Raw genomic sequence first — 23091 nt, forward strand, 5'->3', positions numbered from 1 at the left:
CCTGCCTTTCTCAGCAGATCTGCTCTGCTGGAAGATGCTGGTGGCCAACGTGCATAATCAATGTGGCTGGACTTCAGGCTTAAAAACAGCCAGTCTGATGCCCACTCGGGGCAAAGTTTTAAACACATTTTGTTGACAGCTTTCAGTTTCTTGTTTCTTTTTCTTGTATGTTCAACAATGAGTGCCGGTAGCAAGAAGACTGCACAAGCGATTACTCTCATTTTAGGGCATAATTCATAAAGACTCTGGGCTGGGGTCTGGACTTTTTTAAAATCTCTTTTTGGTTGAAAATGGTTTAAATTTTACCAACTTTAGACCAAGATTCCTGTTTACACTTTCCTCAACCAATGGCATATGCTACTTAGGGTTCCTGAAGCTGATTACACAACAAATGTGCAGTCAATCTGCTGATCCGTTTTGGTGCCCCATGTCTGTATTCTTCTTAAACGGCACGCACATCTAGAAGAAAATGTATTCTTACATCCTTAATCTGACAAACACACAAACTCTTGTCTATAAGAGGTGTCCTGGCTTCTCTTATTAATGCAAAGTGAACTTGGAAAAGTCATTTAACTGTGTATTTCTCTGTAACCCAATTAACACATAAAGCTCATATGAATATTAAGATTTTTAAAAAGAATATTACATCCGAAGTTCATTCCTATCTTTTTGATAGAGCAATAAGCCCAGTGTGTAACATGTTATACTCCAGAGTTTTTCCAACCACATCGGCCTCAATGACATGGTTATATTTTAGTATGCTCTCCGTAAAGCTAATGTTTCGACCTGACAAGAGGCGCCTGTGTGAAGAACGGACCATCTGACATGCTACTTGTGGAACGGTATATTAAAGAAGCCTGTTAACATGTAGTTTAAAACTCAAAAGAAACTCTGAACAGCTGAAATGCCTTATAAATAGCACAGACCCAGAGGAAGTGCAAACGTCTGCATTGTGAATTGTAGATCTTAATTACCGACAATAGCTGGTACAGCAAGTAGCACAGAAAAAAAGTGAAACAGTTGCACTGTTCATGGCTGGCAATAATTCTTCAGGAAAATATTTACTATCAATCAGTTATGAGAAAAGGGACTCTGTGCTCGTAAAACAGCACGTTGCTTCTCATACCAGGACCATTTTGCTTCAGCATAATCTGAATTTAAACAGCTTGTTTCCTGCGGATATAATTTTGGAAATAAATAAAACAAGTCTTCTATCAAAATCTGGAGTGAGTGGAAAGGAACATCACATTTTTCTGTCTCAGTCAGTTTCAAACAGATTATTAGTCACAAATAAAAAAACAGTGACAACAACCAACAACAACTAAAATACAGAACATCCACAAAGGACTACTGAAGGGGTTCATTTTCCAAACATAAAGAGGAAAAACTTCTCTTATCTGGGCCAGGAATCTGGATAGATGTATTCAAACAATTCAATTTTAACTGCATGTGTTTGTGTATCTGTTTGTGGGTGTGGGTAAGGGTAAATTAGGAAAAAAACCTAAGACCAAAATTTGCAGTAATGGTTTAATAAAGCCAATAGCAAGATAACATAAAAAAGTAATGCCTTTCAGCCTTCCAGTTAGTTTTCTTTACCAATTAAAAAAAATTATGAAGGTTGACAATTAATAAGCATAATGTGATTATGGATTTTAAAGACTAAGTTGACAGTTAATAATGACTGTTCATTTAAAGCTACAATAAACAGAGCTCATCATGCTCCAAACACAAATCTCATGAAACACAGGGCCATAACCAGGAGAAAGAATTCTGAAAAAAAATAAAAAGATATCTCAATGCCTCCAAATGTTACTTGGATTAAGTTATAGTGATAAAATAGACCCTCCTTCATTTTTAGTTTTAAATTTTTTCTTACGCCTGTTTCTTCAAATTAAAGATTAACAAGATTATTGCCAATTTAGGGTGGTTGTAATTTGTTTTATAGCTTTGTTTTCTTGTATTCTACAGAGGACTAATGGGTACCCTTCGTAAGGAGCTATTGTAAGACTGTGATATTTCTGGCAAAGAGTTACAATCAAGGTATTATAGGGGTCCAAACATAATACCATTGGTGCTTTTAGGGAAATAAATGGTATTAATGTCTTCTCTAAAACTTACATGAACCGTATTCAATAATAAGGTTTCAGACTATACTTAGTATCTCTAGCCAAGCCAAAGTCACTCTTTGAACTAGAGAACAAAAACGGTTGATATCACTATATTATAGTTGTTCTCACATGGAAATGGTTACAGATTCAGGCCACAATGGAGTATAATCTGAATCAACAACAGACACTTGTACCAAGTTGAGAAAACACTGCAGCCATATCAATGTAGCAGATGAAACTATTCAGTTAAGGACTAAAGGTGAAGAACAGGAAATAGGGACAAGCTTGCAGACTAACAAAATAATGACAAGTCATTCCATTCAAAGGTCAAGCAATAAATGAGGCCAACAGAAACAGGGATCATGAGACACACAAAACACATGTAAATAAAAAAGAAAAAACTTGGCCGGGCGCAGTGGTTCACATCTGTAATCCCAGCACTTTGGGAGGCCAAGGCGGGCAGATCACCTGAGGTCAAAAGCTCGAGACCAGCCTGGCCAACGTGGTGAAACCCTGTCTCTACTAAAAAATACAAAAATTAGCTGGGTGTGGTGACACGCTCCTGTAATCCCAGCCACTCAGGAGGCTCAGGCAGGCGAATGGCTTGAACCCAGGAGGTGGAGGTTGTAGTGAGCTGAAATGGCACCACTGTACTCCAGCCTGGGCAACACAGTGAGACTCCATCTCAGAAAAAAAAAAAAAGGAACCAGTGATTTAACTGGGTTCCAATAGGAAATGATAGGCATCATTAGTAGATTATTTAAGAGGACGACGAAAGGTTATGGGTGTCGTAATGTTAAAATAAGAAACAATGCAATGAGAAGGTCACCACCTGGGAGCAAGTAAAACAGACTGATGAGCAGCAATGAGCAAACTTACTTTCTCACTCAATACCCAAGAGCATGGAAGAAATTACATCATTGTGCTAGAGGGTGGAAGGTTTTTAACCATGTACCACCAAAGCAGAGGGTGGGAGAAAAAAAAAAACACAAAAAAACTCCACATCATATAGACACATACCAACCTATTTAGATTAGAGATCCTGGCTTACAAAGTATGGAGAAAACAAAAGGAACAGATGCTCACTTGGCCAGCTCTCAATGAAACTCATTAAAATCATCACCCTGTCCTTGGATTGGTACTCATGCTAAAATTTTACCTTATTTAGCCAGAAGTCACCCACTTGTGATGAAACTAAGAGCAGCATGGCCAAAAAAAAAAAAAAAAAAAAGAATATTTTTATTTTTAAAGGCCCAAATAACTGTGTACTCCTGTTTCCATGCACAAAAGCAGGATATAAAGGAGACTCGGGCTGAGTGCAGTGGCTCACGCTTGTAATCCCAACTCTTTGGCAGGTCTAGGGGATCACTTGAGGCCGGGAGTTCAAGACCAGCTAGGCAATACAGCAACACCTCATCTCTACAAAACAAAACAAAACACCTCTAAAAAACCAAAAACCAAAAATTAGCTGGGTGTGGTGGCACACGACCGTGTCCTCAGCTACAAGGGAGGCTGAGGCTGGAAGATCAGGGCTTGAGCCCAGGAGGTAAAGGCTGCATTGGGCTAGGATTGTGCCATTGCACACTACCCTGGGTGACAAAGCAAGACCCTGTCTCTAAAAATAAAATAAAACAAAACAAAATAGAGTCAATTAGCACTTGTTAGTTGTGACTAAATGACTGAAAAAATAAAAATGTAATTTATAATAATTACATTTTGTAGCAAAATACTAACATATTTGAATTTAAGAGACATTTAACTGATGAACTCTACCTTTTTAAACTGTAATTTGAAATAAATTCTGATATTTCTTATATGTATGATTTCAATGGTTATATTTTGTGTGATATATTTCCAGTTGATAGAGCAGGCCCAGAGACTATTAAATGTTTTAAGAAAAAATAAACAAAAACTCTACTTTTGCTATGTTCTGAATGTTTGTATTCTCCCAAATTCATGAAGGCAGACCCCTTATAAATGGGATTAGTGCCCTTAAAAAAGAGACCTCATATATCTAGCTAGTCTATTCTATCATGTGAGGATGCAGTGAGAAGGCGCCATCTATGAAGCAGAGAGCAAGCCCTCACCAGATACTGAATCTGCTAATGCTCTGATCTTGGACTTCTCAGCCCCTATAAGAAAAAAATTAGTTTTGTTTATAAGCCACCCAGCTTACAGCATTTTTGTTATAGCAGCCCACATGGACTAAGACAACTGTCCTTAGATTTCTGTAGCAAAGGATGGCAACTACATGATACCAGTCCTGGCTCTAATAATAACAGTAAGGAACTGAGGGCCTGGGTCTACAAGAAAATAGGTTAAACTAAAATAGTTGCAGTTGGGAATGTTGTAACAGTAACAAATCTATGAATAGATATAAAGGCAATTATTTTTGCAGATAATTCAAGTAAAAGAAACAAAGTCCATACTTAATAGTACTTATTCCTAAAATAAAATATCTGACACTTGAATTTAAGTCAAAGTTCCTTAGTAATGACAGATATTTGGAAAATGTAAGTTATGATAGATATAAAAAGCATCAGATCTCTAATATTTAAGATAAATTTTACATCTAGGCTATAGAGATGACATATATACACGAAAAAGAGGTAGCCCATAGACATGACTAAACATACTTGTCCGTGTGGATCAAGATCATCAAAAGCAGTATTTCTAACATTAGCCACTCAATAAATAAGAATAGTGATATAATAATTGGGTTGCCTACAGCATATTTCACAATCCTTGCAATGATGTGATGTACTCTATACATAACTGCATTTAAAAACCATAAACTTATCAAAACAATTGTACATTATCTTATACAAATCCTACTGATATGTGATAATCTACAACTAGTGTCAAGAAACAAATGTGAATCAGTCTAAAGTGTGACCAGAATTCATAAGCAAAAGATTCTGTTGCAATTAAGAGGTGGAGAATCTAACTTGTAATCTGTTCTAGATAAAATGATGCCTGTTTATATTTTTTTCTTAAATATATAATCCTGTAATAGTCCTTAAGCAATACCGAGTAAAGATGTCTACAGATACGGTACTGTTATGGTGTGGTATAATATACATTGATGAGTAATATTACTTACTTTGGCCACACAATTCTCAGTCTTCATAGCAGTGCTTGCTAAACATACTGTTTCTTGGTTTAAGCAGAGTCTGGCACAGCTGTTGTACGTCTGTAAAAAGAATTTGTTGGAAACAGGTTTTTAAAATATTGAAATACTGCCATATACTGTTTTCATATTCTGCTCTATTTCTCAAGTCAAAACACAAATAGATTTTATCTATAAATTAAGACTTATGGGAACTGAGAGGTAAGTTAGAAAAGGAGGAGGGCAAAGATAGAGCCCACAAAAGCCACTGATGTGCCCATGAACAAGTATGTAAGCAGCAGTGGCTTCAATGTATTAATGATTAACGGAAGGTGAGGGTACTGATTATATAGCATTTTAAAATGCAAATTTGAAGAGCTTAGTTCTGTTTAAAACAACAGTTACTATTCTAAGAAAAGATCTATTTTTGTTGTGTTTCTTTTTAAACTCTCAAAACGATCAAGATCTGAAAGAAGTGAGAGGGCATGTTTCTTCCCCCCACGTCCCCTCCCCCCCCGGAGATGAAGTCTTGCCCTGTCGCCCAGGCTGGGGTGCAGTGGCGTGATCTCGGCTCACTGTAACCTCCGCCTCCGGGGTTCAAGCGATTCTCCTGCCTCAGCCTCCCGCAGAGGACATGTTTCTTTCTCTCTCTTTTTTTTTTTTTCTTTTTTGAGATAGGGTCTTACTCTGTCACACCAGCTGGAAGTACAGCAGTGAGATCTTGGCTCACTGCAATCTACGCCTCTGGGACTCAAGTGATCCTCTGGAGTAGGTGGGGGACTATAGGTGCATGCCACCACGCCCAGGTAATTTTTTGTATTTTTTGTAGGGATGGGGTTTTGCCATGTTGCCAAAGCTGGTCTTGAACTCCTGAGCTCAAGTGATCCTCCTGCCTCAGGCTTCTAATGTGCTGGGATTACAGGGATGAGCCATCGTGTTCAACTGACATGTTTCTTATTCAGAACAATAAATGAAAAAATTTCAAACTATCCAGAAAAAAAAAAAGATTTTAAAACAAATCATGAAATATTTTTAAAAGAATATCAGTACAAGCTTTGACTTTTGGCTTTAAAAAAGAAAAAAGAAACCAAAATTGAAAGAACACTGAAAAAAGATAAACCAACATTTACCTAGATCTTTCTTTCTTTCTTTTTTTTTTTTTTTAAGATGGAGTCTTGCCCTGTTGCCAAGGCTGGAGTGCAGTGGCACAATCTCGGCTCATTACAAACTCTGCCTCCCCAGGTTCAAGCGATTCTCCTGCCTCAGTCTCCCGAGTAGCTGGGCTTACAGGCGCCCGCCACCATGCCCAGCTAATTTTTTGTATTTTTAGTAGAGATGGGGTTTCATCACGTTGGCCAGGCTGGTCTTGAACTCCTGACCTCAGGTGACCCACCCGCCTTGGCCTCCCGAAGTGCTGGGATTACAGGCATAAGCAGCCTCACTGGGCCTATCTAAACCTTAGAAGTTATCCCTTAAGTACATCTGGTAACGTTCAGGAGGTAAAATAGAAAAATCAGGCCAGCTGCGGTGGCTCACGCCTGTAATCCTAACACTTTGGGAAGCCGAGGAGGGAAGATCGCCTGAGCTCAGGAGTTTGAGGCCACCCTGGGCAACATGGTGAAACCCTGTCTCTACTAAAATACAAAAATTAGCCGGGCATGGTGGTGGGTACCTGTAGTTCCAGCTACTCAGGAGGCTGAGGCACGAGAATCGCTTGAGCCCAGGAGATGGAGGTTATAGTGAGTCGAGATCACGCCACTGCACTCCAGCCTGGGCAACAGAGCAAGACACCGTCTCCAAATAAAATAAGAAAAAAATCATAGGAAATGGATTTTAAAAATTGGTGGTAACTGGGCATGGTGGCTCATGCCTGTGATCCCAGCATTTTGGTAGGCCGAGGCAGGGGAATCACTTGAGCCTAGGAGTTTGAGATCAGCCCGAGCAACAGAGCGAGGCCCCATCCCTACTAAAAACAAAACAAAACAAAACATTGGTAATACTATAGTTATACTTCATGAAAAGCAAACTTATTAGTAATTACTGGATAAAGTATTAATAGAAATGTTTCCTTTTAGTCTTAAGTTTTTACTGATGGTATAAATCATGTTTATCAAACTTTAGTGTGCATCAGAATCATCTGGAAGGAGGGCTTGTTAAAACACAGATCTCGGTGGGGCCCAGTGGCTAACACCTGTAATCCCAGCACTTTGGGAGGCAAAGGCAGGTGGATCACTTGAGATCAGAAGTTTGAGACCAGCCTGGCCAACATGGTGAACTCTGTCTCTACTAAAGAAACACAAAAAAAATTTAGCCAGACATGGTGCCACGTGCCTGTAATCCAGCTACTCGGGAGGCTGAGGCAGAAGACTCATTTGAACCTGGGAAGCAGAGGCTGCAGTAAGCCGAGATCACGCCACTGCACTCCAGCGTGGGTGACAGAGCAAGACTCTGTCTCAAAACAAAATGAAACAAAACAAACATAGATTGCTAGGTTTCATCCCCAGAGCTTCTGAATATTTGCATTTTTAACAAGGCCCCAGTTGACGTTAGTGCTGCTGATCCAGCAACACTCTTCGGGAACCATCGCTATAAATATTTGTGTTGGATTTAAGAAGAAAAATCTTAAGACACACTTAAAACCAACAGTAAGAAAGAATTCAATTTTTTAACATTTTGAGATAATTTTAGATTTATGGAACAAGTACAAAAATAGTAAAGGTCAAGAACAGTGGCTCATGCCTATAATACCAGCACTTTGGGAGGTAGAGGCAGGAGGGTTACTTGAAACCAGGAGTTCCATACAAGCCCACATTTTTATTAAAAAAAAAAAAAATTAACTGGGGGTGGCAGCACAGGCCTGTAGTCCTGGCTACTCGGGAGGATTGACTGAGCCTGGGAGTTGAAGACTGCAGGGAGCTATGATTATCCCACTGAACTCCAGCCTGGGCAACAAATCAAGATACCATCTCTTTAAAAAAAGAAAGAAAGAAAAAATAAATATTTTTTTTTTTTTTTTTTTTTTTGAGACGGAGTCTCGCTCTGTCACCCGGGCTGGAGTGCAGTGGCCGGATCTCAGCTTACTGCAAGCTCCAAAAATATAAATATTTCTTATATACTCGTCACCCAGTTTACCCATATGTTAATGTCTTACATAATCACAGAACATTTATCAAAACTAAGAAATTAACTTGGTACTATATAAAGTACAAAACTTACTCAGGTTTCACGTTTTTCCACTAATGCCCTTCTTCTGTTCAGCATCTAATCTAGGATTCCACATTGCATTTATTTGTCACGTCTCTTAGGGCTCCTCTTATTTTGAACAATCCCTCAGTCTTTCCTTGTCTTTCACGACTGATACTGCTAAACAGCACTGATCAGTTAATCTACAGACTGTGCCTCAAGTTGGGTTTGTCTGATGTTTTCTCATGATCAGACTGAGGTTATTTTGGGGAAAGATACTTTAGAGGTGATGTGCCCTTCTCACTGCATCAAATCAGAAGGTATGTTGATATTTCTGGTGATGTTAGCCTTGATTATATAGCTAAGTACATGTCTGCCAAGATTCTCCAGTATAAACATTATTTTTCCCTTAGGAATTACTGAATACATATATATATATGGCAAAATACTTTGAGACTATGCAAATATTCTGTTTCTACTTGAATCTCAGCTTGCTAATTTTAGCATCCATTGGAGAATTATGCCTATGGTAATTTTTACTGTGTATTCTAATAGTGAATTTATTATTTTTGTCTTTCCTTCCACGTTTATTAACTGGAATTCTTCTGTAAGGAAAAGCTGTGATTTCACTCCTCATTTGTTTATTTACTCATTTGTTTATTTGTATGAGCATGAACAGATATTTTAAAGAATCTGATTTTGATCAACTATTATTCTTTGGAAAGAAAATAGGTAAAATTTAAGAAAAAATGGGGAAAATAGTAGAGATATATAACTCCCCATTGATACTATAAAGTCAGTTTTTTGTTTTTCGTTTTTTTTTTTGAAACGGAGTCTTACTCTGTCTCCCAGGCTGGAGTGCAGTGGCGCAATCTCAGCTCACTGTAACCTGCACCTCCCAGGTTCAAGTGATTCTCCTGCCTCAGCCTACCAAGTAGCTGGGATTACAGACATGTGCCACCACGCCTGGCTAATTTTTTGTATTTTTAGTAGAGACAGGGTTTCACCATGTTGGCCAGGCTGGTCTTGAACTCCTGACCTTAATTGATCTGTCTGCCTTGGCCTCCCAAAGTGCTGAGATTACAGGTGTGAGCCACCATGCCCAGCTGTTTTTCTTTTAAACAAGCTAAACCTTAAAAAATTTACCAACTTGTTTTATTCTTATAATCTAAGCAAAAATTATTTCAAAATATATATGAAAAAACAGAGCATTAGAAATTAGTGTACAGATTTAAATATTGGTGCATGTAAATTCTGGGCTCTAGATTTGTTATTTCTTTTGCATTGTCTAATTCCACAAACATTTACTATTCATACAAACACAACATAAATATTTTTAAAATAAAATTCACTGTTTTAAAGATAAATTTATTAAGTAATCAGTATTTGCTGAATAAAATATAACTGGACTCAAAGAGTTCTGCTTCCAATAATGGCAGAAATGTTTGTATCAGATTAACCCTCCCGCAGATAGGAAAAACTTTTTTTTTTAAGATTTATTTATTTATTTATTTATTATTATTATTTTTTAATTTATTTATTATTATTATACTTTAAGTTGTAGGGTACATGTGCATAACGTGCAGGTTTGTTACATATGTATACTTGTGCCATGTTGGTGTGCTGCACCCATCAACTCGTCATTTACATCAGGTATAACTCCCAATGCAATCCCTCCCCCCTCCCCCCTCCCCATGATAGGCCCCGGTGTGTGATGTTGGAAAAACATTTTAAAGCTATGTAAAGGCACTGGAGATCGACTTAAAATAGGCAGAAATGGGGAAGGAGTGGCCTGATCTTGAAAGAAGAGAACCGGCCGGGCGTGATGGCTCAAGCCTGTAATCCCAGCACTTTGGGAGGCCGAGACGGGCGGATCACGAGGTCAGGAGATCAAGACCATCCTGGCTAACACGGTGAAACCCCGTCTCTACTAAAAAATACAAAGAACAAGCCGGGCGAGGTGGCGGGCGTCTGTAGTCCCAGTTACTCGGGAGGCTGAGACGAGAATGGCGTAAACCTGGGAGGCGGAGCTTGCAGTAAGCTGAGATCCAGCCACTGCACTCCAGCCTGGGCTACAGAGCGAGACTCCGTCTCAAAAAAAAAAAAAAAAAAAAAAAAAAGAAAGAAAAAGAAGAGAACCACATTGGGTGACATGTGTGTTTATGTGCTTTTCCCCCGAAGGCACTCATGAGTCCACTTGGTGCAGAGTGACTAGAATTCAATCTGAAAGCCACAGTCTATTGGCTTGAGATATCAAGTGATAGAGTTCAAAACTGCCATAGTGGCTGGCAATAGAGAACAGAAATCCCAGAAATGAAAGAGAACCACAGGGGAAGGAGGAAGACTAAAAAAATTACATATAAATTTCCCTAATATCTATGGCTAACCCCCAAACTACATACATGAAGGGGAGATTCCAAGGATTTCAATGGAGAGCAACAGCTGGAGGGTTGAAAGGCCCGTGCGGATATTCCAGCTGCTGCTCATGAGGGGAGAAAGAGTTTACAGTTTGACTTTTACCAAGTTAGAGGGACTTAATAACATCTTAGGCTTTCCATTGAAAATTCAAAGAGACCATGAGTTTAGATTCAAGAGTATGTCTTAGGACTAAGGGCATAACCAAAACACACCTGACCTTAACAAACATAAAACCAAGCCTCTACAAGGCCATAGTGATCAGCCAGTAATTTAATCAGAGGAAGAAAAAATGAATTCAGAGTTTCTGCAATGTACCATTTATAATGTCGGTTATATAATCAAAAAATTACTAACCATGAGAAAAAGGAGATAAATGGGATCCATTGTCAAGAGAAAAATGAACCAAAAACCAACCCTGAGAAGACCTAGTTGTAGAAGTTAGCATATTATAGCTCTAAAGAAGCTAAAACAGATATGTTCAAACTTGAACATAGCAATAAAAGATATGATCACGATGAATAAACAGATGAAAAATTCTACCAGAAAATGAAAAACCAAAAATAAACTAAATAGAAATTCTAGAACTGAAAAGTGCATTATCTGAAATGAAAAATTCCGGCTGGGTGTGGTGGCTCATGCCTGTAATCTCAGCACTTTAGGAGGCTGAGGCAGCAGGATAGCTTGAGTCCAGGAGTTCAGGACCAGCCTGGGCAATGTATTGAGTCCCTATCTCCACAAAAAATAAAAATAAAAAAAAATTGGCCAGGCCCAGCGGCTTACACCTAGCACTTTGGGAGGCTGAGGCGGGCAGATCACCTGACATCAGGAGTTCGAGACCAGCCTAGCCAACTTGGTGAAACCCCATCTCTACTAAAAATACAAAAATTAGCAGGACATGGCGGCCCATACCAGTAATCCCAGTTACTGGGAGAGGCAGAGGGAGAGAATCACTTGAATCCGGGAGATGGAGGTTGCAGTGAGCCGAGATTACACTACTGTACTCCAGCCTGGGCAACAGATTGAGACTCTGTCTCAAAAAAAAAAAAAAAAAAATTCACTGGAGAGGATTAAAAAGCAGACTGGAAGTGGTAGAAAAAAGGTCAATGAAGACAGATAAACTGAAAAAAAAAAAAAGACAGATAAACTGAAATCATATAAACTGAAGAACAGAGAGGGAAAAAAGGAGATTAAGAAAAGGAAAAAGAAAAGATTGGTCTTAGTCACTGTGTGGGACAATTCTGGGTTTTCTAGAATATATGCATGGCTGGAGTCCAAGGGAGAGAGAAGAGAATGGTACAGCAAAGAAGTTACAAAAATAGTGATCAAATACTTCCCCAAATTTTGTGAAAACTAGTGGCTTTCTGATTTAAGATCAGCAAACCCCAGTCATATTAAAAATACAAAGAAAACAACACACATAGGCCCATCACAGTCAGAACTGCTGAAAACCAGTGACAAAGATAAAACCTTGAATGCAGCCAAGGAAAAAGGGGATGTTAATGTATCTAGGAGTAATGACATAAATAACGTCAGGCTTTTCATAAAAAATGAAGGCTAGAAGACAAGGGAACAATATTTTTATTTTATTTTATTTATTTATTTTTGAGGTAGATTCTTACTCTGTGGCCCAGGCTGGAATGCAAGGGCACGATCTTGGCTCACTGCAACCTCTGCCCCCTGGGTTCAAGCAATTCTCCTGCCTCAGCCTCCCAAGTAGCTGGGACTACAAGCATGCACCACCACTCCCAGATAATTTTTGTATTTTTAGTAGAGACAGGGTTTCACCATATTGGCCAGGCTGGTCTCGAACTCCTGACCTCAGGTGATCCACCCAACCTCGGCCTCCCAAAGTGCTGGGATTATAGGCGTGAGCCACCATGCCCAGCTGTGAACAACATTTTTAAAGTGCTGAAAGGAAAAAAATCTCAAACCAGGCTTCCTGTGTTAGGAAAAGGGTGGGGTGGCTCATGCCTATAATTCCAACATTTTGAGAAGCCAATGCGCCCTGGAGTTCAAGACCAGCCTGGGCAACATAGTGAGACCCCACCTCTACCAAAAATAAAAAAGAAAGATGACAGAAAAGAAGGAAGGAAAACAAAATATGGAAAGAGAGAAATCTAGACCAAACCCTGTGCGGTTGAATTAGAATTGAAGTTATCAGTGTGAACGAATGGTTTTCAAAGTATATAAATATAGATGTAAAAGAAAAGTCAGTGTTTGAATCTTGGTTTCTAAATACCATTCTGCACTAAAGGGAATCATATATTCATGGAAATATGGTTGATTCCAGGACTGACCAGGGAAACTATAAGATAGAAATACTCAGACAACGATGAAGATATGTCAAAGGGGGCATGGAAGCCTGCCTAAAGAGGCTTTCAGTAGCCCAATATGAAACAACCACAGTATTAAAATAAAAGATATTAACATATTATAATCTGTTGAATAAACAGGAAACATTTCTTCAAAAACACAAATTATCAAAATTGACACAACATGAAACAGAAAATCTGAACAGCTCTAAACCTCTAAAAGAGGCTCAAAATGCTCTAAAAAATCTTGCCACATAAATTTAAATAATACGTTAAAAAAAAAGTTTCACAAAGAAAACTCCAGGCCCAAGTGCTTTCACTCATGAATTCTATGAAATCTGAAGGAAGAAACACCACCAGGATTATACACAAGTGCTTTTAGAAAATAGAGGAGAATGGGAGGAAGACTTCCCAATTCATTTTATGAGACCAGCATAAGCGTGATACCAAAACCTGGCAAACTCTTAAAAAAGAAAACTAAAAACCAGTACCTCACATGAAACAGACACAAAAATTCTTAACAAAAATCAAGGTAATTTGTCATATTAACAGAATAAAGGGGGCAAAATCCTATATGATATATCTCAGATGAAAAAAAAAAGTAGTTACCCAGATGTCTGTCGATTTTTGGAGATAGGTTCTCACTCGGTTGCCCAGGCTGGAGTGCAGTGGTGTGATCATAACTCACTGTAGCCTCCAACTCAAAGGGCTCCAGCGATCCTCCCACTTCGGCCCTCCAAAGTGCTGGGATTATAGGTGTGAGCCACCACACCCAGCCCCTCACAGACTTCTTTTTAATAGAAAGTGCTAGGTTGATTCTAAAACTTATATAGAAATGCAAGCTATCTGGAATAACAAAAAATAAAACAACAAATCTAGAGAACTCACACTACCTGATTTCATGGCCCATTATATAAAACTACAATAATCAAGACACTATGGTATTTGGTGCAAGGATAGACACCTGTCATTTTTCTTGTCCTCCTTGTCTACAAGGACATAAAATAGGGATGAGTCAGTGCCTTAGCTACTGTCACCCACTGCTCTGTGTCCAGCAGCAACGTTTTCTTCAGGAGGTTCAAGAATAGACTACTCTTACATAACTAAATGGTTTGGACAAATGAATTCATGTAATTCAATGGGGGTAAAGAAAATCTTTTCAACAATGGTGCTGAAACAACTGCATGAAATTACTGCAAAAATAATGAAGCCCAAACTCTACTTCACGGCACGTATAAGAATTTGAAATGGATCACAGAATGAAGTATAAATTCTAAACTTATAAAGCTCCCAGAAGAAAACTTAGAAGAATATCCTTCACAATCATGGGGTAGACAAAGAAGATATCTCAGGACCAAAGGAAGCATCCCATCTAAAAGAAAAAACCGGCTGGGTGCGGTGGCTCATGCCTGTAACCCCAGCACTTTGGGAGGCTGAGGCGGTCGGATCACATGAGGTCTGGAGTTCGAGACCAGCCTGGCCAACACGGTGAAACCCTGTCTCTACTAAAAATACAAAAATTAGCTGGACGGGGTGGCGCGTGCCTGTAATTCCCATCTACTCAGGAGGCTGAGGCACAAGAATCGCTTGAACCCGGGAGATGGAGGTTGCAGTGAGCCGAGATCATGTCACTGCACTCCAGCATGGGGGACAGAGTGAGACTCTGTCTCAAAAAAAAAAAAAAAAAAAAAAGAAAAAAAAAGAAAAGAAAGAAAAAATTGGTAGACTGGATTTCATCCAAATATTAGAAACTTCTCATCAAAACACACCGTGAACATGCGAGCCATAGACTGTGAGAAAATAATCAGAGTACATATACCCGACAAATGAATGGTATCCAGAATTCAATATAGTTGAGTCTACAACTCAATAATAAAAAGGCAAACAATGCAATTTTAAAAAATGGCTAAAAACTTAAAAGATACTTCACAAAGAAAATGTCTGAATAAACAATAAGCACATGAAAAAGTACTTAACATTTGCTCACCAAAAACCTTTATGGAAGAACATTTATAGTAACTTCACTTATAATGATGGAAATGGCTCAGATATTCACCAAAAGGAGACAGAAAACAAATTGCAATATATTTATTCAACTCAATGAAAGAGAATAAACTACTGATATACACAGCAACATAGAGGAATCTCACAAACATTATGCAAAGTGAATGTCAGACCCCAAAAATGTAGCATTCCAATTACACAAAATTCTAGAAAAGGCAAAATTATCTATAGTGACAGTAGGCTGATCAGTATTTGATCCATTGGTGGTGCGAAAAATAAGCAGAAAGGAGAACAAGAGACATTCCTGGGTAATGAAAATATTCTATAGTGTAATTAGGGTGGTGGTTACACAAGTGGTTAGATTTATCAAAAGTTCAGACTTACACAATATCTGTATAATTCACTGTATGAAAACTTCCAATAAAAGTACCTTAGGAGTAAATCTTTTACAGAGGTTTGTCCAGTCAATCAATAAACGTATCATGCTATTTTTCTGAAAATACTAAGTTATAAAAAGAAAATCTGTTTTCCTTCAAAATTACCCTCTTTTCCCTTCATGAATGAATATGTAATAACATGTTCAGGGGAACATTAGATAGATTCGGAAATTCTGTGTCAGGCCTGAGGGAGTTTCCAGAGTAGGGCTATATGTAGGACTTTATTTTCTAGACATGCCATCTGTAAAATGGGTAAATGACTTTGCTTATCTCCCAAGGAAGTAACACAGATCAATAAACTAAAATTTGTCATAGTTCCTTTACCACTCTGCAATTAAAAGGCTAAAACATTCAATATTTTCCTAGAAGACTCTCTCCAGTTTGAAATCCAACTAGTGAATATAACAGCACAGGCAAGATAGGTTCTGTCCCCAAGCAACACTTGAAAAGGTAGCTTCATTGCTGAACCAGAGACAGTGTCTTGCGTTGGAGTACTTTAATACGTTTTTATATCGTGTATAAAGCACATAAGCATAAACTAGTAAGATGCCTTGCTGAAAACTACCTTCTTTGTGAAAGCAGGCTGTAATTCTGAACAAGTTTTCAATTTTCACACTGCTGCTAGGGTAAAACATTTTAAAGAGTTTAATTTTTTACAATGGATTCAATGACACAGGATTATCTAACAAAGTAATGGCTAATCAATAGAAGGTTTAGTTGTCAGGTGAAACATATAACACACTAAAAGGGATTGATTGCCAGACTTCTCCTTATTTACTAGAAGGTATATATTTAAAATGACACAAACTTGTTACTAGGCTGCATTCTTTTAACCTTGCAAAAAGCTGCTTAAGAAATCTGTTCAGCAAGCCTATAGCATAACAAGATATAGTATAATGAAAATTGCTAGTGACTGGGAGTGGGGGTATAGGAAGATAGGGACTTCCAGATATACAGTAACATCAAATCATGTCCCACACAAGAATATGGTATAGAAAAAGCAAACCAAAAAGCGACATCTAAGGATGCTGGAAGTGGGTTTTAAAAACGCCACACAGATGCTACTGAATCCTGTTCAATAGATGCAAAGCTGTATCTGATATTCCATGTTGTTTTTAGGGCAGATTTCTTTTTTTAGGGCTCATGCAGCTGAGCACAACAGGCTTCCCCCAACCCCCGCCTTTTTTAATGGTACATCCAGAGTAAGCACTGAAAACAAAATGAATTGGGCCCATATGGACTTTGACCAGCATATAAACTGTTTCCTTTATAATTTATTCCCAGTATCACAACTTTCTATATGAAAATACACTCTTTATGGTCATTGCAACCCAGGAGTTCAATAATATTTTTTCTACTAAGTCAGTGATTACACAATTTATCAAAGAATGATTACATTAAAATACAAATAAAACAAAGCACCAACCCCCTATACGGTCTTCCTTCCTGAAAGTAATTTTAAGAAAGCTGGTTATTAAATTGCTTCTTTTTGAAGAAGGCTTTTTGTAGCTAGGCACAAATTGCCAAACTGTGTTTTTAAAAAAAAGTTATTAGACTCTAAAGGATTCAACAGAAGTGGGAAGTTATATAAACAAATCACTTCATCAGATTTGGAAAGATCACTTTTGTCTTACTTAAGAGACCTACATTAATTACCTTTAAGGTCTTTTACATGGACTATGTAAAATAAGTACAATTTATTTATTTATTTCTAATGAGGTGCTTCTTCCAAAGTATTAAATAATGTCTACAAATGCAAAAGCATTTTTATAAATAGGTAATTAAAACAGATGACTAAAATTAAGTCAAGTTGCAAAACATTACCCAGAATGCATTGTGATTTTTTTTTTTATTAATAAACATCTCAGGCAATTTTTTTTTTTTACCCAAAGCCCAAAGCACTTTAGGGGGGCAAAAAGAGATAGTAAGTTTTACAGAATAAAACAACAACAATAACAAACAACCACACATATATAATGAAATAATGTCAAAGCCCAAACTAAAGTATTTACAAGATAGTCCCTTAAGCACAGTTTGTCATATTGCAATTACACCTTGCCTACTGCCAAGCCAAAGTGCTTACTATTGCCACTAGAGGGAGAAGTGTCTTAACACAAAGCAACAGCAGATAGGGAATGGGTTTTCTTGAGCAATTATCAGAACAAAGCTCCCTTGGCTGTGTGTACCTTCTAATTACTCAATACAATTAAAATGACTAACCTAAAACAAATAGAAAAAAACACCCCTGCCTGCCTGATATCAGGGACTTCATTAAACCTTTTTCCCTCATCAATCAAATCAGAAAGAAGGGAATGCCATCATATATGAACATTACAGAGCTATTAAAGGAAGGGAATTCTGCGGGTTTTTTTTTTAAAAGGAGGAAAAGGAGCTCGCTTGAAAAAAGAAATGTCTTGGTATTTACCCATCTGGATGCTGCTTGAAAATAAATTGTCCTCCAAAGAACAGAAATACAGTATGTTTTCTCTCAGTTCACTGGCTTATGAATGACTTTTTGTTGTTGTTGTTGTTGTTTTGTTAATACACACTATAATGTCATTTTCTGTGTCAGTGATGTGCTTTTTCCTCCTACTCATCCAACTGTATAAAGGAACTATGCCTATCAGACTTCCATGGCTGATTTAAGTTCTTCACTGCTGTTTTTTGCGGATCTACTCCAAGGCAATGTTTAGATTGTAGGAATTTTTTCAGGGGATGGCAATATGGTAGAAAAGGAAAACAGCTACTTATTCCCTCTAAAAGACTTATGTAGTTCCTTTTATAAGGCCCAGTCATTAACAGAAGATGACAACAGAGTCATTTTTCTTTCAGCTGACAATTGTGACATTTTTCCAGCAGCGTGCAAGGTGTTGAAAACCTGGCAGCTGTTACCTCCTGGGATGAAGATACTTTTTTATCCTCCCTTGACAGTTTAACTCAGTGGGTCAGCACCTTTAAAGACTGCAAAGTATCCTTGAAGAGGATGGAAGCTTGAATTACTGCTCCCTCCCTAATCAATGTAAACCCTCACTGCAGGTGAAGTCTCCATCTATAGAGGTGCATGGGGGAGGAAAATGTAATGCCCTGAGCCAGATGGTTTTTATCTTGTTTTTAAAGAATAAAGGAACAAGCTAACAAGGGAGACAGCTACTTTGTTAGCTTCTTGGCCTCTCTCATGGCTTTGCATCCCCAGGGTTCCAGCTACACAAGAGAAAGAATACAGAAAAACGTAAACACTTAAAGAAATATAACTAGAGGGCTGGCATCATGCTGCTTTCAAAGAGTTGAGAGAGCTCTACTCAATGCTTTATTTATCACTGCCCACGTTCTCAGGATGGTAAGTGGACACATACACAAAGGAAATGGGGGAAGGGAGAGGGATTAGACAACGGTCACAATTTACTCAATTACAGAGAAAGGCAGGGCTGACAGATCCTGTTAGCACCAATGAGAAGCAAAGGGTTGAACGCTGTAATGCCACATTTTCAAAAAGTAATGAGTACTTTCATGTATCCTCCCAGGCCTTTGCCCTTGATTGCAGATAGGAATAAAAGCTAGGAAAAGAGTGGCTATCCTTTCCTTGGCTTCACATTTTTAGGAGTAAAACAAAAATTGCAGCTATTTTGTACATCCTTTAAATAAAAGTTCATATTTAATGCCAAGAAATGAGATTATTCTGAAACTAAGAAAATTAACTTTAAGGATATACTGCTCTACTTCCTCTCCCTACCCCAAACTCTTCCACCTTCAGATGCTGGAAATGAAACAAAAAAGCAGGTATACAAAATGACTTGGTGACAGACACAGGGAACAGTGTCTCTTAATTTCCAAATTCATTATTTCTTGTTCTGGTAATATCTTTGTCAGGTTTTGGAATTATTGTTATGGTGGATTTATAAGTCAAGAAGTGTTCTTTCCTTCTCTATTCTGTGAAAGGGTCTGGAATAAAATTCGTATCATTTCTTCCTTAAATAGTTGTTGAATTCACCAGTAAAACCACATGTTCCTTCTGATAATTAATTAAATTTACTTAATAGACATAGGGCTATTCAAATTTTGCTTCACTATGTGTTAAAGAGTTTTGGTAAGTTGTATTTTTCAAGGAATTTGTTAAACTTGCCAAATTTTTGGCATAAAGTTATTTGCTCTTCCAATATTTAGATAGCGCTCCCAATTAACATGTAGCAGTTATGTCCCATTGACAATGGCAAAATGCTATTTTTGAATAATATATGTCAACTACAATATTAGTTAAAAACAATGCTAAATTGCTAGAATATAACTGAACTTTTTATAATCAATAATGAGTTTCTGAAATCCCATTAGAAATATCTGCAAAAGAATCTCAAGTTAATGAGATGCAAATCCTACTTATATCAATACTAGGTATAAGGAGGCCTTGACATCTTTTTGTTTACAGAAGTTGACTACAGGAAAAACAAAACAAAACAAAAACAAAAAAACAAAACTAGCAAATGGCACTTCATTATTGTCATACGCAATAGAGAAAAGAGGGAGTTTAAACAGCTTATATACTATGTCCTACCTTAAAAAAATCAGCAATGGGGTAATCAAGTTCAGGGCAGTCCTGGACAGCTGCCCTGTGACCCGCTTCTATTGACCCCTGCTATTCATCACTCTTCCCTAAGATAGAGGGGGCAAGCTCCTAGGGAGTGACCACCACAATAGATAGACACAAGCCAACAGTAATCTGGTTCGAGCAAAAAACCAGATGGCACTGCAATAAATTTACAAATCTGCATTCATGGGGCTGTTAAAACACCCAGAAGCTAAAAGACTCTGAGGGCCCCAGGAGGATCTCCTACTTCCCTGTTTCTAAAGGCCATTTCTCTTTCCAAGAACATTTGAGTTCATGCTCTTCACAAAGAGAATGGAGGTAAAACCCTTTACAAAGAAGGGAGGAGAAAAAGCCTCATGACCTAATTAATCTCAGAGCTTGGATCTCAACACTGAATGACAGATATTAGAAAAATCATTTTAGAACACCATAAGGGGGGGGGGAAAGGCTGTTAAAGTGGGCGGGGGGGAGGAAGAGAACCTGCTAAAACAGCAATGAAAAAAACAACATTAAATCTCTTTCGAATACTGCACACCACAGATCTCGCAAGTAGAAAATGATTCAATAACGTATGCATTTATTTTTAAAATGAATCAGATTAGTCCCATGTGTGACCTGCTGGTCCATCTGTATGTGCTGGACTTAATAGGCACGATTCTCTCTCTTGCTTCAGTTTGAAGTATGAGAGAGATAAATTTAGTTTAATTTTCAACAGATCAGCCTATCCATTTTCCAAATGGACCATCTGGATCAGCCTATTAAAATTAATTTATAACTTTGCAGAGTGAAAATTCGTTTGTTAGCTTAAATAAAGTTGCCAAAACTTTTCGTTGTGTCATTGTTTTCTGACAGTTGTTTCTGTATAGTGGGCAAAGTGTTTCTACTTCCCAATTTATCTTATTCAGTATTGTCCTATTGATTTAGATGAACAGATCAGGTGTTGATTCTCCAAACAGTTAAAATTGTAACTGTCTCAACATCAATTACTGATCATTTGTGGATTTTTGTTTGTTTTTTTAAAAAGCTTCCTGGATGATTCAATTCTATTTACTAAACAATTATTTTTATTAAAAAAAAGAAGTGTTCATCCAAAAAACATTTAACACATAATAAATTTAAAAACGAATGTGTCACAGTGTCAAGTACTTTCCCTCTAAACACTATATATAAACTGAAGTCAGAAGGCACAAGTAGAAACACTTTGGAAACACTGAGATCTGAGTATCAAATCACTAATTAGCTAGACAAGTCATCTAACCTCTCTAACCCTCCATTTTCTTCATCTATAAATTGGAAATCACATCATATCTAAAAACTGTACAGAGTTATTGTGAGGGTTAAATCAAATAAGCATCATGTTCACGGTCGGTGCTCAACAAATATTAGATCTCCTATTTCCTAGAACAATGCCATAAATGCAAGTAAATTAGAATTATTTTTACTGCTGCTCAGGCTCATTATATCCAATTTTATATTAAAAATGAATAGGGGGCCAGGCACAGTGACTCATGCCTGTAATCCCAGTACTTTGGGAGGCGAAGTTGGACGGATCACCTGAGGTCAGGAGGCTGAGAACAGCCTGGCCAACATGGTGAAACCCTGTCTCTACTAAAAATACAAAAATTAGGTCGGAAGCGGTGGCTCATGCCTGTAATCCCAGCACTTTGGGAGGCTGAGGTGGGTGGATCACAAGGTCAGGAGTTTGCGACCAGCCTGGCCAACATGGTGAAACCCGGTCTCTACTAAAAATACAAAAATTAGCCGGGCATGGTGGCGGGCACCTGTAGTCCCAGTTAGGAGGCTGAGGCAGAAGAGTCGCTTGAACCCTGGAGGTGGAGGTTGCAGTGAGCCAAGATCGCACCACTGCACTCCAGCCTGGGCAACAGAGAGTGACTGTCTCCAAAGAAGAAAAAAAAATACAAAAATTAGCCGGGCACGGTGGCAGGTGCCTGTAATTCCAGCTACTCAGGAGGCTGAGGTAGGAGAATCACTTGAACCCAGAAGGCGGAAGTTGCAGTGAGCCGAGATCATGCTACTGCACTCCAGCCTGGGTGACAGAGTGAGACTCTGTCTCAAAAATAAAATAAAATAAAATAAAATAAAATAAAATAAAATAAAATAAAATAAAATAAAATAAAATAAAATAAAATAAAAATGAATGGATGGCACACTTATTCTCTGCAACATCATAAGAACTTGTGTTTTTTGTTTTTGCCAAGGACATTCTAATTTTTACAAGAACACAATGGTATTGAACTTTCACAAGTAAAATGTTACCTTCTATTGGGGCACGCTGGTGAGCAAATTTTTTTTTTTTTTTTTTTTTTTTGAGATGCAAGTTTTGCTCTTGTTACCCAGGCTGGAGTGCAATGGCATAATCTCGGCTCACCACAACCTCCGCCTCTGGGGTTCAAGCGATTCTCTTGCCTCAGCCTTCAGAGTAGCTGGGATTACAGGCATGCACCACCACGCCCAGCAAATTTTTTGTATTTTTAGTAGACATTGGGTTTATCCATGTTGGTCAGGCTGGTCTCGAACTCCCGACCTCAAGTATTCGCCTGCCTCAGTCTTCCAAAGTGGTGGGATTACAGGCATGAGCCACCTTGCCTGGCCACTGTTTTTTTTTAAGTTATTATTAATAATGGCCTTTCCTTCTAGAAAAAGCAAACAAAATATTGCTCATACTAAAAGGGCTAACTTTATTACAGGCAGATCTGTTTTTATACTTTTTAAAAAATGCCTGAAGAATCTTAACAGGAAAATAGGAGTTAAAGTCAACTATTCTACCATCTACAGTTAAGAAGCATTTGAAGTTACTTTTCCTAAGAACTCTTGATTTTTGTATTCACTGCATGTAACCAGCTGTCCTGTACATGTATACCTAGAATGTTTTTTAAATAACTGGGAAAACAATGTCACCTGATTGAGAGTGATGGCTATG

At 38.0% G+C, this 23091-nt stretch overlaps 1 protein-coding gene across 10 annotated transcripts in view; it reads right to left on the bottom strand.

Moving 5' to 3' along the window:
- Nucleotides 1–23091, bottom strand: part of BTRC (beta-transducin repeat containing E3 ubiquitin protein ligase) — a 206324-nt gene that overhangs the window by 72861 nt on the left and 110372 nt on the right. For all 10 annotated transcript variants that reach the window (XM_009215205.4, XM_003904146.4, XM_003904145.4 and 7 more), the window contains one exon: nt 5212–5301. In XM_009215205.4, the coding sequence (XP_009213469.1) occupies nt 5212–5301 (90 nt within the window). The remainder of the gene's footprint in view (nt 1–5211; nt 5302–23091) is intronic.

Source organism: Papio anubis, chromosome 11, assembly GCF_008728515.1.
Source record: "Papio anubis isolate 15944 chromosome 11, Panubis1.0, whole genome shotgun sequence".
NCBI classification, from domain to species: domain Eukaryota; kingdom Metazoa; phylum Chordata; class Mammalia; order Primates; family Cercopithecidae; genus Papio; species Papio anubis.